The sequence below is a fragment of the Nannospalax galili genome, unplaced genomic scaffold, assembly GCF_000622305.1.
Source record: "Nannospalax galili isolate Female #2095 unplaced genomic scaffold, S.galili_v1.0 scaffold1138, whole genome shotgun sequence".
NCBI classification, from domain to species: domain Eukaryota; kingdom Metazoa; phylum Chordata; class Mammalia; order Rodentia; family Spalacidae; genus Nannospalax; species Nannospalax galili.
In genome coordinates, this window is record NW_008342297.1 from 1,104,538 (window position 1) to 1,120,838 (window position 16,301).

Consider the following 16,301-nt stretch of genomic DNA (forward strand, 5'->3'; position numbering starts at 1 on the left):
TATGTACACCAGGTTGGCTTTGAACTCACAGAGAGCCACCTGCCCCTGCCTCCTGAGTGCTGGGATTAAAGGTGTACGCCACCACACCCAGCTTGCAATCTTTTTTTTTAAAAGAAATATTTTGTGTGTACGAGTGTATTGCCTGCATGTATGTAAGTACACCTGTGTCATGCAGTATCTGCAGAGGTCAGAAGAGGGTATCAGACTCTTGGAACTGGAGTTATGAGTGGTTGTTAGCCACCATGTGGATGCTGGGAACTAAACCCAGGTCCTCTGGAAGAGCAGCCAGTGCTCTTAACCACTGACCCATCTCTCCAGCCCCAGCTGTTGCAATCTTGAGGACATCAAAGTTGAGTTGTATAACCATATTTTCCCCACTGATATAACAAGTACTAGAATTGTGGTCTAGCTAAAAACACTCTTCTTAGATAATTTTAAGTGGATTTAAAGTAATCCTTGTATTCTGAGAAAAACAGAAGCTTGGATTCTGTATTTGTTACTTTTCACTGTGACAAAATATTTTGGCTCCTGGTTTCAAGGGTAACAGTCCATCATGGACTTATCAAGTCCGTGGCTTGTGGCAGCAGGAACATGAGGCTGTTTGCTCACCTTGGGGCGGGTCAGAAAACAGAAAGAGAAATGGAGGCACTCAGCAGGCTTTCTCCTTTTCCTTTTATCCAGTCTGACACCCTAGTCCATGGGATGGTGTCACTCACATTCTTCCCTCATCAGCTCAGAAATGCCCTCACTGACAGATCCAAGATGTGCCTCACCCAGCTTTCTCCAGGCAGGCCATACTGGTCTGATTTCTAGAGTATATAGTGGTGAGGAGTCAGGTTGGGAGTGTGAGCCTGGAAGTTTCAGGAAATCATGAACATCACAGGAGAAAAAGAATTACTTTCTCCTTCACTGCATCCATACAGGGCAAGATCACAGTGAACTCAAGGGAAAAAACAAAAAACAGCTCAGAGATTAACGATCTGGCTAAAGATTCCCATAGCTTCCTGATGCTACAGAGAGGTCAAGTCAATGAGTCTTGCTAAGTAATTCAAGCTTTTCACTGAAAGCCACAATCTAGGATTAAGGACTAAGAACAAATGCTAAAAATGGACTCATGCTAGTAAAACTAAACTCCAACATGATCAAGATGCTCTAATTGCCTACTGCACAAGTCAGGAATGTTGAGGGGAAGATGACAATCTCTACGGTGTCAGTATTCAGATGAGCCATGCAATGAAGCGGGCACACATTATTTCCTATTTCATTCATAATCTGGACTACATGTTCAAACAAAACTCATGAGATCTGCAAATAATGACTTTAATCATTGTAGCTATGTCAAAGAATTTGGAGATGATTAAATGAGGAAACGTGGATGGTGTTAAAGAGGGCTGGAAACTAAGAAAATCAAACGAAAACCCTAGAGCAGAAAAACACCTAAAAAATTCACTAGAAGGGCCTAGCACAAGAATCAATGAATTAGAAATGGATCAATAGAAAGTCTCCAAATTAAAATTCAGAGAAAAAAGGAGAAAAGAGAAGCCTTGGTGACAGTATTGGGTTATCTAAGTGTTAATTGAATTCACAAGGACAGAAGGAATGGGGCAGAAAAAAAATTCTTTGAAAAGTGGTTGAAGTTTCTACATGCAATGAAAAACCCACAGAACTGTAATTCTAGATCTTTGGAGGCTGAAGCAGGAAGATCTTAATTTCAAAGGCAACCTGGGCTACACAGCCAAACTCTATTTCAAAACAAACAAGGCAGGAGCTGGAGTGATAGTGCAGCGGTTAAGAACATTGTTCTTGTATAAGACCTGGGTTCGAATCCCAGCACCCACACAGCAGCTAACAACTGTTGGTAACTCCAGTTCCAGGGGGTCCAACAGTCCCTTCTGTCCTCCGTGGGCATTGCATGACATGGGCACACTTACCTACATGCAGGCAATACACATAAAATAAAAATAAATATTAAATACAAAAAAAAAGGTAGCCTAGGCTACATAAATTCCAGTCCAGATTGAGCTAACAAGTTGAGAAAGCAGCGTAAGTATCAAGAATCTTAGTCATATTTTAAACAGAAGACTCAGCTACTAATGAATATCTTTTTTTTTTTTTTTTTGCAAATTATTATTGCATGTGATATGCAGGTGATGAGGATGACCTTCAGGAGTTGGTTCGCTTGCTACTGTTGGTTCTTGGGATCAAACTTAGGCTTGTAGAGCAATTGACTCTAAGTTGTCAGGATCATGCTTTTTCTGTTCCCACAGTGAAGGGGTCTCCCCAATTGGATGGAATTAACCTGTTAAAAGATGCTAATCATGGGTCTGGTTAAGAGCACTGGCTGCTCTTGCAGAGGACCCCGGTTTGATTCTCAGCACCCACACAGTGGCTGATGTAACCAGTTCCAGGGGATCCGATATCCTCTTCTGACCTCCTTGGTCATTACATGACAGGGTGCACTTACACAGGCAATACACATATACCACACAAAGACTAGAGGACTTCATAGCATCCTTAGATTGAGAAACACACCATATGACCAGGTTAATATGGCCAAAACTGGGTGGTACACACCTTTGAACCCCACACTTGGGAAGGCAGAGGCCAGAGAAGCTGGGCTACAGGGAGTTTGTCTCAAAAAAGAAACCATCCCCCACCCCCAAATGGGTGGGGCAGTATGGTCAGGGCTTAGATAAGAAAAGCTTTGTAGTTCCTTTAGGCTAATGAGAGGTAAAGACTGAGATAGAAACAGACAAATGCATAACTCTCCAAGGGCACAGGACAGGCATTCAATAATTAGTCCTAGGACAAGGTGTGTGGGGGGCAGAACTGAAGCAGACTCCTGCAGAATCCGACTGCTATCCTTCTGCCTTAAGAGCTTGGATACACTACCTGTAGGCCTAAAGCCAATTGCAGCAGGCTTCCCTCATGGGCTCATGCTGCCACCTGCTGGAGAATGAGAATAGTGACAACCATTTCCTGAAGGGAGCTACTTAATACTTTTCTAAAATGGCTGCAAATGTCTCCAAATCAGAACCAGAGGTAAGTGTGAGGGCATCAAGATTACAGGACTCTTGTATCTTACCTGCAGACCTGAGCATCTTTTGGTGACCTTTTAGGGTAATTACCCTCTATCCTCACCCAGGAAATACTTGCCAGCACCAGTTGTATCATTTCTACTTTCCCTCTCATAAAAAATAAAAGCCAGTAGGATTAAAAATGTAGGAATCAGCATATTTTTAAATGAAATGGAATAAGTCTTTAAAGGGTAAAAACTCAATTTTATGTCTTACAGGGTTTATACTGAGCTAATACTGTATAACTCTTAATTCAACTGTGAACCTAAAAATTTAGTCACTTTTGAAATAGATGTATCCTTGGCTCTGGAAATTGTTACTGAATGTCTTAAAGCAGTAATGAAATGCTTCTTCCCCAGCCATGGTGGCCATCACCTGCAATCCCAGCACTCACAAGACTGATGTGCTGAGTTAAGGCCAGCCTGAGCTACACTCACTGCCTATCTATGAAAAGCAGTTTAGAAGGTCCTTAATTTCCTGATGGTGAATTGCTCTGCATCCACACAGCACCATCTTAAGCTGCCTTACTAATTACAAGTAATTAGTGCAATGTTAACTATAATGACAAAGGATCCACACTAGGAAAATTTCTCAAAGTTGGGATCCCTAATTTGTTGCCACTAGGATACCAGCAATCAAATTCAAGCCACCCTTCTCCCAATCCAACAAAAGAACCCACAAAAGGACCCTAAGGACAGGAGAGACAGCTAGGGGGATTCAGTTCCCAGAACCTAAATGGTGGCAAATGATCACGCCCAGTGAATTTATTTATGCAGGCAAAAGTCATCCAGCCAATAAACCCACCAAACCAACACAAGGCCAAGCTATGCATGATCTTAATTCCTGTTTCTAGATTAAAGGCTTAGTTTATAACCATTTCAATCCCAAGAGCCTGCAATACTGGCCATGCCACATACCCATCTCCTCATATATGTTCTTGAAAGGCAATCTGTAGGGGTGGGGCTTCAAACTGACATTAGGAGAGAATTCACACCTAGCAGGTTACAGCTAAGAGCACTTGCCTGTTATGTACAAGGTCTCCAGGGTTCGACCTCTAATAATTCACACATTACCTACAACTGTTACAACTTAAGCGTTTATTCTTTCTGGATCACTAAAGAGGTTGTAAACTCTACTATCTAGAACATAGGCCAAAGGCTCCCAATTTCCAAGTTTACTGGACAAGTCTTTTTTGTTCAGGTAGACAGGAAATTTCCTTGGGCATCACCTTCTAGAGCTGGCTGAAGGGAACACATCCCTCTCTGAAAAGTATTCTTAATCCACTATACTAGTTTTTAGTGGCATTGGGTGTGACAGGTTGCATGGCAACCCAGGCTAGCCACTTAAAGAACAATCCTGCCTCAGGAGGTACCACACCCAGTTGGCATTTATACTCTTCAGGTTATTTTTCAAGGTTTTCATGGATTTGGTGCCTTCAATGGCCAGATTTAAATAAGCTTTGGTCTTGAGAACTTAATTGTGGCAACTTTCCAGCTAAATCCACCATGGTTGGTAAATCCTATACTCCCACATAGCTTTTCTGTGGCAATGAATTAAATCCTAAGCTTTCCACACACTAGGCACCACCACCATCTCTAACCCTTTCTGAGGAGGGTCTGTGCTCAAGGCTTGCTTCATTCAGCCTCCCATGAAGCTAGGATTTTGAACCTGTGCTTAAGACTGCTCTAGTCTTAATACTCCCTCCCAAGTTCTGGGAACTAGATGAATGCCACGCAAGTTGTCATATGGCTTTTTTATTATAAAAACTGAGAAGCAGGGGCTGGAGAGGACTTGGTAAGAGCCCTTGCCATTCTTTCAGAAGACAGGGGTTCAATTCCCAACACCCACATGGCAGCCAACCACCGGTAACTCCAGTTCCAAGGGACCCATGCCCTCTGCTGGCCTCTGCAGGTTCACACACAGTGAGAAGCAAGAAGTACACACAAGAACCAGACACCACCAATGCTAAACAGAAGCTGTTGGCCTCCCCCAACTACTATTTCCACATTTATGGCAAGGATTCTTGAAAGCATTAAGCACTGCATTGAGAATTTCCACTGGGTGAAGTCGGCCTGGATAGCAGAGTTGGTTTGCCAAGCTCTTCAGGATCTTCAGCAAGAGAAACATTTAAGAAATACAAGGTCTGGCACCAGAGTTTAGGACTTTTAATTTGTCCTAAAGTCACTGAAGCAAAAATCATGATAAAACATTCTTTTACAACCCCCAACAAAAAAACAAACAAACAAACAAAAAAACTATTTGTAGGAAAAAAATGGTTTTGTACATGGGATGAAACAATATAAATTCAAACTTACAGATAAGGTTAGCTCTATCACTCATCTCTTTTAAAAAGTTTGTATGAATATCCAGTCAAAACCAACAGGGTATCTCTTGAAATGTTATCTATATGGATTCCAAGTAGGCCACAGGACTGCATACTGTCTTGGAATGTCCTCAGAAGGCTCTGTCATTGAACAGGTAACAGAGTAAAAACCCCAGAGTCCTTTCTTTCAAATGGAAGGAGGAAAGACAGAAAGAGAAAACTATTCAAACTTCGTCTTCTTTCCTTGTGGTTTGAAGTCTCCTCCTCCTCCTCCTCCCCTGCCTCCTCGGAAGCCTCCTCGACCTGTAGAAAGGCAACACATCAGAAAGGATGGTACAGAGCTGGGAGTTGACTGCCCCACCCAGGGTGACCAGCACAGGCTCAGGAGTACATGTGCCATAGAGAATCCAACAGAGAGAGAAGCTTCCTTCTGTCTTACCTCCAAAGCCTCCCCGGCCCCTGCCACCAAATCCGCCTCTTCCTCCTCTGCCTCCACCTCGGCCACCGAAGCCTCCTCTGCCTCCTCCACGGCCACCAAAGCCACCTTCACCCTTAGGCTTGGCCCAATCCAAGGTAACTTTGTTTCCATCAATTTCACCATCTTCCATGGCTTCCTTGGCAGCTTTGGCATCTTCTTCACTATTGAAGTCTACAAAACCAAACCTAAAACATCAAATAAAATCACCCCTTAAAAGTATATACTCAATAGGTTAACAGGTACCCTCACATGTTAGCAATCCCACTGAAAGTAACCTTATTGTAAGTCAAGATCCAAATGATATACCCTGCTGGTTTGAATTTAAATCTTGGAATGTCTCACACAATAGCCAAACATACCTCTGTAAAAACAGAAGGTAAGGTAATGCTAGTTCTGTGAACTCTCTCTTCTTCTCGTGCGAATCCATAATCTGCCACCAGTTGACAGAAAGGAGCTCAATGAGAAGATACTTGGGAGACGAGCTCTCTATTCAGAATAGACTGAAGAGAAGGAACACCATGCCTTACCCTTTGGAGGACCCAGTTTCCCGATCAGTGACTATTCTTGCACGAACAGAGCCCTCAAATGATTCTTTTAAGGTCTCCTCAGTGGTATCCTCAGACAGCCCTTTGACAAACAGAGTTTTGGATGGCTCTGGAAGAGGAGAAAAAAGACAAATGTTCTGATATTGATTTATTATTTTGTATAAGTGTTTTGCCTGCATGTAAGTCCACCTGTGTTGTGCAATGTGTGTGGATGCCAGCAGAGGGCATCAGATCCTCCCCACCCCCCCACTACGTAGGTTCAGGGAACTGTACCCAGGTTCTCTCCAAGAGCAGGCAGTGCTCTTAACTACTGAGCCATCACCTGCCCTGAAGTCAACAGGGTCTCACTCTAGTCCTGACTGGCCTGGTGTATATCACCCTTTAAGTAGATTCTTTTTGCCTTGTCTCAGATGCTTATTTTAGCAGAAATAGGAACTTAAACTAGAGATACCTAGGCAAAAAGACTATTGGATCAACAGAATTCCTACTGAGCCCACTACATAGGGCATCAAATACAAAAGTTGCTGCTTCCCCAGCACTTGGGAGGCAGAGGCACACAGATCTCCGAGTTCAAGGCCAGCGTGGTCTACACAGTGAGCTCCAGGACAGCTGGAGCTACAGGGAGACCCTGTCTCAAAAAGACAAAACAACAACAACAACAAAAAAAAAACACAAAAGTTGCTGCTTTGAGTTGACACAGCTGGATCAGAACTTGACTATCTAGAGGAATTTTCTTGAGATTTCATCAATGATTTCTCAGGTAATCAGTCATCATATCCAGTTGCCACTTACTCAGCAGCAATGCAGAGTCAAATTTGTAGGAAAATTCAACAGACATAAAGTTCAAAACAGGAAGCTGCCACCCCCGAGCCACATCATGCCATGCCAAGAGGACTTACGACTTCTTGCATTAGGTGATCCCCTGGGTCCTTGCAACTCCAGTCTGATTGTTCTGCCCTCAATTTCCATTTTATTGCAGGAGTTTAAAGCTTCTTTAGCATCTTCAAATGAAGCAAATTCTATAAATGCATACCTGAGGATAGACAGTCAACACTTAGAATAAAGCCTCCGAACACAGCCCCTTTGACACGTTACCACCAAGCCTCTCCCCCAAAATATGCAATTAAGAGCCTATTTATGTAGCTCAAACTGCTTAGCTCTCCACTGGCAGAGTTACATATTCATAGCCCTTATTGACAATATAAATTTTACCCTTTAGATTTGCCATTTGGGTTCTGGGGCACTTTGATAAAAGTTGCCTTCTCAAATACTTCCTGAAGAGTTTCCTCTGTTGCACTGTAGGAAAGGTTACTTAAAACCAAAGTTTTTGATTCACCTGAAAATAAAGACATCACATTAGGGGTGCATCAGAATACGCCTGTCTGCAACCCAGCACTCAGGAAACAAGGCAGCAGGATCACAAATTCCAGGCCATCCTGGACTACCAAGCAAGTCTGTCTCAATTGCCTGCCCCCTTCTAGGTACCTAAAATAGTACTATTTTTCTAGAGTACTCACCATATACAGCAATGCCTCACTCCTTCCCCACTGTTTTCCTTGAGAATTGCTTGTACATAGTTAAGCCCATTTAAAGTATAATACACCCAACAGGGGCTGGAGAGATGGCTCAGCAGCTAAGAGCACTAACTGCTCTTGCAGAGGACCTGGGTTCCATTCCCAGCACCCACATGGCAGCTACAAACCGTCCTTAACTCCAGTTCTAGGGGAATCTGATACCCTCTTATGATCTCCGCGGCACTGCACAACACGGGTGCACTCACATACATGCAGGCAATACACTCATACACATAAAATAATAAATAAAATATATTTTAAAAACCCACCCAACAAAGGAAGCTGGACTTGCCTACTATTTTCTAATGGAAATGAGTTTGGATCTCTTTCACTCAAAGACTAAATAAAGTTAGCACTAAGAATAAGAGGTTGAATTAATCCTGACTAATCAAAGTATAAAGATACAAATATTTCCAACCCAATTCTTACCACTCCAAGTGCTATTCTTTCCCACTCTCTCTTGCCTTTGACCTTTCTCTCCAGTGTAGTGTAGTGAAACAGATCGCCCATCAATTTCTGCCCCCTGCTTTTCTTCAAAGGTTTTCTCCGCATCTGCTTCTGTCTTAAATTCAATATAAGCAATCCTGCATAGTGGATAAGCATAGCACAAATGTTTTATCCTCAGTCAAACTTTTCTTTATAGTTACAGATCACTTAATGATATGCATTCTGAGAAATGCATTAGATTAGGTAAGCGCCATTTTGTAATTATCAGTGCAAAGCTGCATATTGCTCTTAGTAAAGCAACCTTAGCAACTTTTATTGTACTTCAAGAATGTTCTTCATGTATTAGCTCATCTTTATAAATCATTTTATGCATATTATTCCCACGTAATAGGGAGGAAATAGCCATGCAGTAATTTTAATTGCTCATGATCATATTTATCTGATAAGGGAAGATGTACCTGGTGGTGCATTCCTATAATCTTAGCACCCTAGAGGCTGAAGCAGGAAGATTGTTGAGCTGGAGGTCAATCTGTGACAAAATGATCTGTTTCAAACCTGATCAACCAGGGGCTGAGGAGATGGCTCAGTGGTTAAGAGCACTGACTGCTCTTGCAGAGGACCCAGGTTCGATTCCCAGTACCCACATGGGAGCTAACTGTAACTAGTTCCAGGGAATTAAACACCCTCTTCTAGCCTCTATGGGCATTACATGACAAAGGTGCACTTACATACATGGAGACAATACACTCATCCACATAAAATGAAAATAAACAATATTAAAGAATTAGCTCAATGTCATTTTCTGCTACATACAGTTTGAGACCATCTTGGATTACATGAAATCAGGCAGTGGAGGGGGGTAAGGATGATACGTAAACAAAATCAAACATAAAACATACCCTTTGCTCTTCCCATCCTGGCTAACCAATCTAATCTCCATGGCATCTTCAAACACTTCTTTTAATTCATCCTCAGTGACGTTGAAAGACAGGTTTTTGGCCAAAAGAGTTCTTGCAGCCCGAACTAGATTTAATAAAACAAACAAACGAACAATTTTTAAAAAAAGGAACACATGAGTTAACAAGTCCCAGAACATAAGCTGAGATCCTATAAAGCCCTGGCTGCTCTTGCAGAGGACCCAGGTTTGGGTCCCAGTACCCACACCTGTCAGCTCACAGAACTCTAACGCCAGTTCTAATCAAATGCCCCCTTCTGACCTCCAGGGCACCAAGTACACATTTGGTGCATTCACATACACACAGGAAAAACACATTTTAAAAAAAAAAAAAAAAAAAAAAAAAAAAGCAAAGGACACAAAGATTATTAGAAACATAGAGCTAGAAAAGTCCTTGTATACTAATTGAAAAATCTGAAATGCCTCAAATCTACTTTAAAAGTTTATTTCAATTTTATGTGTATGAGTGTTTTGCCTACATGCATGTACATGTGTGTACAATGCCCGTGGAGGCCAGAAGAGGCTGTCAGATCTGCTGAAACTGGACTTAAAGAAGGAACTGGGCACCAAACCCAGGTCCTCTGCAAGAGTAGCCAGCACTCCTAATTACTGAGCCATCTCTCTAGGCCACCAAATCTACTCTTTGAGCAAAGTACTACATCACACAAATGGCCAACTCGACTTGCGAGAAATCATTCAAAATGCCAAGCTCGCTAATATTCAGGTTATGTGTATATGAAACAAATCAATTGTGTTTAGATTTAGGTCTCATTCCTAACATTTCAGCATGCATATATACGGAACATTTTACAAGTACTGCACGTGTTATAGGCCCATACCAGGCACTTGGGAGGCTGAGAAAGGAGGGCAGTAGGTTCATGACCTGTTTGGCTAATAAATTGAGTTCATGGCTAGCTTGAACTCATTTTTTCAAAAAAAAAAAAAACCTTAGCTTGCTGGGCATGGTGGCACATGCCTTTAATCCCAGCACTGGGAGGCAGAGGCAGGCGGATCTCTGAGTTCAAGGCCAACCTGGTCTACATAGTGAGTTCCAGGACAGCTGGGGCTATAGGGAGACCCTGTCTCAAAAAGACAAAAAAAATAAAATAAAAACAAAAACCTTAGCTCAGGGCTGGAGAGATGGCCCAGCAGGTTAAGAACACTGACTGTTCTTACAGAAGACCCAGGTTTGAATTCCAACACTCACATGGCAGCTAACAATTGTCCATAACTCCAATTCCAAGGGATGAGACAGTCTCTTCTGTCCTCCCTGGGCATGCACGACATGGGTGCACTTACTTACATGTAGGCAACACATAAAAATCAACAAATTAAAAAAACCCTTAGCTTGAAATGGTCAAAAGGGCACATAATGCTCAGTGTTTAGAGTGCTCGTCTAGCATGCAGAAAGCCTACGTACAATTCTCAGCATAAAAAATTTTAAAATGTGCTGGGTGAGGTAGCGCACGCCTGCAGTCTTGGAGGCACTTGGGAGGCAGAGATAGGTGGATCTCTTTGAGTTCAAGGCCAGCTTGGTCTACACAGTGAGTTCCAGGACAGCTGGGGCTACAGGGAGACCCTATTTCAAAAAGACCAAAGAAATTACAAAATAAAAATTACAAAATAAAATTTTTTGGGTCTTTTTTGAAAATTAATTTTTAAAAGATTTAAAAATGAGCACTCTAAAATCCAAATTTGGGTCTCAAGAATCCATTTCAGGTAAGAGATATTCAAACTAATTTTCTTTTTATTATGCATGAGTGTAGGAGATGGTATGCCAGAGCACACAAGGTCAAAGGATCATTTTGGAGTTTCTCCTCCCACCTTTATGTTCTGGGGGTTGAACTCAAGTGGTCAGGCTCGTGGCAATCACTTTTACTCACCAAGACATCTCAGTCAGTCCTGGAAACTAGTTTTCTGAACAAGACTATTAATGCTAGCCAGGCACAGTGGTGCATACCTGTAGCACCAGCATTTGGCAGGCAGTTAAGAGGGTTGAGGCCAGCCTAATCAATGTAGCAAGCTCTAGTCTAGCCTGGGATAACTCAAAAGCCCCAAAAGATTAAGGATTGGGGGTATGTCTACCTATCAAGTCTGTTACATTCCACTTACCAAGACGTTTACATACATACCTTTCTTACTGTCTCTTCCTTTTGGTTTTTCTAGTTTAATTTCATTGCCAAACACTTTTAAGCCAGTGAGTTCCAAAGCCTTTTCTAAGTCTTCAGCAGACTCAAAATCAACATAACCAAATTTCCTTTAAAGTAAAGAGGACAAAATTGCAGGTGTGGGGAGGGATCTACACATGTACCTTAAGCCCCAGTAACATCACAATGGTGTGAATAAGGACTATGTAAAACCATCTACAGCACTAACAAAATATTCTTCTCATTTGTATAGAAAATGTCCATATACCAAGACATGACAGTGATGTTCACTTGGATGCCTTCCTCATTTGCTACTGACAATATTTGCAACTGACAACAGAAACTGCTTAAGCATTAAGAAAATCCTGTCTGGCTAAAAGCATTCACTATGACTACTCGGATCAAATTTGTGGGTTCTATGATTTGAAACTCAGGATCATTAATGTCTAAACCTTTTTTCCCTTTTATGACATAGTCTGTGTATATAGCTCTAGCTGGACTTGAACTATGTTTAATCCTTAGCATAATTATATATTCTCATCTTTAAGAGTATAAGGACCAAGTAACTTGGGGAAAAAAAACACACCAGCTGATCCATAACATTCAATGAAGCACTTACCTATTTGTACCAGTTCTGACATCCACAACAGCAAGATCATTTTTAGCAAAAAGTTCACTGATAGCAACTTTTAATTCAGCAACTGATTTGCTAGGATTCAAGTTTCCAATGAACAGATTGAAAGGTGTAGTTGGTTCTGAGCCTGTATAAAAAAGTAAACTATTTTAGTCTATAAGTACATCGAAATCAATTTTCAGCAGTTTCTATGCAAGCATGTCAGCATATTGCACACTGCAGCACGAGGTTTCAGTATTAAGTCCCTTGTCATTCATCATTTGTGCTATTAACTGTTTCACTTCCCCTGTGTCTAATTCTCCAGGGTTACCTTCAATTTTCTGCTTCTTGGCCTCAGGAGCTTCTTTCTGTTTAGTCATTTCTTTTTTCCGTTTTCCAGGTGCTTCTTTAACAGGCTCTGAAACAAGATTTAAGTGTCATTCATGAGTTGGTACAGATACTTAAGAATTTTCTTTAAATATTACTCAGGCCCATGTACTTCAAATCTTAATTTGGCTACCTTCTTCCTCCTCCTCTTCTTCATCCTCTTCCTCCTCTTCATCATCATCTTCATCTTCATCATCTTCATCTTCATCATCGTCTTCCTCCTCCTCAGTCATACCCTTGGCTTTCACAGGAACAACTTTAGCAGGCGCTTTCTTTCCTTTGGCTGGCGTGATCTCCATAGCTTCTTCTTCAGAGTCTAAAAAAAAAGGGCATCTAGTCAGGGCATCAAGATGGCTCAGCAAGTAAAGGCACCACAGAAATACACCAAGTAAAACATCCCTAGTCAAAAGCTCAAAAGCAGATGCAATCCTGCCAACATATTCATTCAAGTCATAGAAAGAATTAACCCAGAAAATAAGGAAAAATAATTCTAATCTAACCCTCAAGTGATCAGTGAAAGAGCATGCAGTACTGTCTCCAGAACCTCCTCCCAAATATCCAGCAAAGAGAAACCCAGGTACTAGTGCTAACTCACCATCTTCTTCTTCCTCATCATCTTCCTCCTCCTCATCATCATCATCTTCCTCCTCATCTTCTGAGGCAGGAGCAGGTGCTGTTGCTTTTGCCCCTTTTGCTGGTTTCACTGCTTTTACTTTTTTAAGAACTGCAGGCTCAAATTCCTCCTCCTCCTCATCCTCGTCCTCTTCCTCCTCATCACTATCATCTTCCTCTTCCTCTTCATCCTCCTCATCACTGTCTTCTTTCTTGGCATTTTTACCATTCTTTGCTCCCTTGGCTGGGGTGACAGCTCCCTTCTTACTAAGGGGTGTTACCAATGCTTTTGCTTGTGTAGCTCCCTTCTTACCAGGTGTTGCAACTGCTTTGGCTGGTGTAACTGTCTTCTTTGCTGGTGTGGCTCCTGCCTTTTTGCTTGGGGTGACAGCTGCCTTCTTAGCAGGTGTGGCAACTGCAACCTTTTTTGTTTGTGAAACCACCACTTTCTTTCCTGGAGTTGTAGCCTTCTTGCCTTTTTTCTGAGGGATGACAACCTTAAGAATAAACAAAATCCTAAGAATCTCTACATACAAGACGATAACTTCCAAAGAAAGAATGCTGGCTACTGCCTTTTGCATTCAGGACTATAAGCACTGGATAGGTTAAACCCAGGGGAAATGGCATTCCATATGCCTATCATGTAGAGGTCTATCGGTTAAATTCCCAAGTGTAAGAAACACTTCTAACTAAGTGTGGTGGTGCATGCCTTTAATCCCAGCACTTGGCAGGTAGCAGCAGGTGGATCTCTGTGAGTTCAAAGCCAGCTTGATCTACATGTTGAGTTCCAGGACAACGGGGGCTACAGGGAGACTGTCTCAAAAAGAAAAAGAAACACTTCTAAAACAAAAAAATAACCTCCGCCGGGCATGGTGGTGCATTCCTTATCCCAGCACCCGGGAGGCAGGCGGATCTGTGAGTTCAAGGTCAGCCTGGTCTACATAGTGAGTTCCCTGTCTCAAAAAAAGACCCCCCTCCCAAAAAAGACCTCCACCCCACTTTTTTGATTAATTACTTGGTTTTGTTTGTTCTTGGGAGATAAGGTCTTATTATGTTGTTCTGGGTGGCCTTGAACTCAGACACCTGCCATGCCCAGCTAGCATCTTTAACTTGGAAACGGCTCATTGGAAGTCAAACATGATAAAACTAGAAGAGCAGCTAGGTGTGGTACTACCTCAACTGAGACCCTATCCCCACTCCACCAACGGAAGTCTATTTGTTTCTTATTTAAAAAGAATTGCTGTTACATGTCATCACGGGCTAAAATCCAGTCTCCATAAAAATTACCCCCACAAACCTGGAAAAAAAAGACAACACAGTATATCACATCAAGACCTGAAGAGGGTACAGGAAAAGGATATCCGCCCCAGATCTTCTGGGTATCAAACTCACATTTACAGCAATTAAGAGTTCAACTACTACATACTAGAAAACCTTATTTTTGCTAATACTTTCAGACACCCAATACTCTTCATGTTAAACTTTAACACAATCCTTCAATTATCAGTATACAATTACCTCCTCTCCACTGCTGTCGTCCTCTTCATCTTCTGACATTTCTTCATCTTCACTGTCTTCTTCCACCTCCTTTGGGGGAGGAGCCATTTTCTTGGACTCACTTTGATTTTTACCAGCCTACAAAGGAGAAAAATTAAGATCTTGTCTCTACCCATCCATGTCCCAGGCCATTCATACTTTGCCATCATCTCCCTCTTTTAAAGTCCACTTTCCAGGACTGGAGAGATGGCTCAGCAATTAAGAACAAATCCTTGCTCCTGCAGGAGGTTAGGTTCCCAGTACCCACAACTGCCTGTAACTCCTAGGGGATCCGACTTCTAGTCCCTGTGGTCAACTGCACTTAGGCCCATAAATACATCAGTACACTTCGTATATCGTTAAAGAACACACGATACTTGCTTTTCTTGTTGGTAGTCAGTTTCCCATCAAGTTTGCTAAGAGGACAATCTGTAAATGGCTCTTTTTAACCCCAGCTGGTATATGGAACTCGCTATGTAGCCCAGGCTGGCCTCGATCTCTAAGTGCTGGAAACTAAGGGCACCAGGACGTCATACCTAGTTAAAGTTCTTCAACCCTCGTCTGAATTCCAATCAGAGTTTAAAAGCACCTTTATGAAGGGGGGGGTGAATCTCTTAAGAGTTCCTGGCGTTCGGTGGAACCATCCCGTCTTTACAGACCAAAGCGGGCCACGTGGGGCACCCAGTAGGCCACCACGCGCGCTCGGCCCAGCGCCTTCTTCCGGGGCCCACCACGTGTCGCCGGGCTCCCCTTCCCAATGCACCTGCACTCCAGGCCCGCGTAATCCAGAGGACCGGCGCAGCCCACGTGGCGGGCCGCGCGCCGCAGCACGTGCGCCGAGAGGCGGGGCCGACCCTCGCCGGTCGCAGGAGTATGGCCTCTTCACACACGCGGCCCCGCTTCCCCTCCCCACGCGCGGCACCTTAAGTCTCCTCCCGCCGCACTCTACACCCTCCTCCCTAATCCTGCCTCAGTTCTTCATCTCACCACCAAGTTAAGTAGCCAAAAGCCGCGAGACCTCCCGCTAGTCGCGCGAGACTTCCCTCAGCATGGCGCTCTCGAACGCGCCCGGGACCGCGCGCAGGCCCTCCTCCTCTCGGCGCCACGCGCGCGCGCGTCTCAGAAAGCAGGCCGAGGCGTTCGAGTCCGCCCGCAAGGCCTCGCTCACCTTTGCGAGCTTCACCATGATGGCGGCTTATGGCGACAGAGAGTGCGGCGCGCGAGACGTGCAGATCAGCCTAGAGGAACCCGTGCGACGTCGATGGCGCCCGCGGGTACTGAAGACACTGGAGCACGTACGACTGACTGCCAGCTACAGCTAGCGTCTGAGGCGAAAGACTGAGCCTGCCCAGTAATCGCCTCTGGAAAGGCGACGACGGCGACCTCGTGACTACACTTTGGCCAATCAGAGCTCGCGCCCGCCGGGTGAGCCAATGGCGAGCCTTTAACCCGGGACGTCGCGGGGCGGGGCTCCGCTAGGTGGGCGGGGATGGAGGGGCGGGGTCTGACCGTGACTCCCTGGGGGCGGGACTAGCTTTGTGCAGGGCGGGCGTTGACTGGTTAATAGGTACGCGGGTTCCTCAGTGTTCTGGCGCTGCGGTTGTCGC

General features: G+C 43.6%; 1 protein-coding gene and 3 non-coding genes across 4 annotated transcripts; all 4 read right to left on the bottom strand.

The window, feature by feature from the left end:
- Positions 1-4,815: 4,815 nt before the first annotated feature.
- Ncl (nucleolin) lies at positions 4,816-16,052 on the bottom strand. The gene is made up of 14 exons (XM_008838074.3): positions 15,863-16,052; positions 14,677-14,793; positions 13,142-13,655; positions 12,680-12,862; positions 12,491-12,577; positions 12,166-12,307; positions 11,532-11,656; positions 9,344-9,467; positions 8,427-8,581; positions 7,636-7,759; positions 7,323-7,456; positions 6,406-6,532; positions 5,840-6,063; positions 4,816-5,703 (listed from the first exon to the last, which is right to left on the bottom strand). Exons 1-14 carry the CDS (start codon positions 15,878-15,880, stop codon positions 5,621-5,623), a joined length of 2,157 nt encoding a protein of 718 aa, XP_008836296.1. The 5' UTR covers positions 15,881-16,052; the 3' UTR covers positions 4,816-5,620.
- On the bottom strand, positions 6,210-6,346 carry LOC115071268. The gene has a single exon (XR_003850365.1). It is a non-coding gene; the product is annotated as a small nucleolar RNA SNORA75 (small nucleolar RNA).
- On the bottom strand, positions 7,124-7,203 carry LOC115071270. The gene has a single exon (XR_003850367.1). It is a non-coding gene; the product is annotated as a small nucleolar RNA SNORD20 (small nucleolar RNA).
- On the bottom strand, positions 12,377-12,447 carry LOC115071269. Its single transcript, XR_003850366.1, has one exon. It is a non-coding gene; the product is annotated as a small nucleolar RNA SNORD82 (small nucleolar RNA).
- Positions 16,053-16,301: the final 249 nt, after the last annotated feature.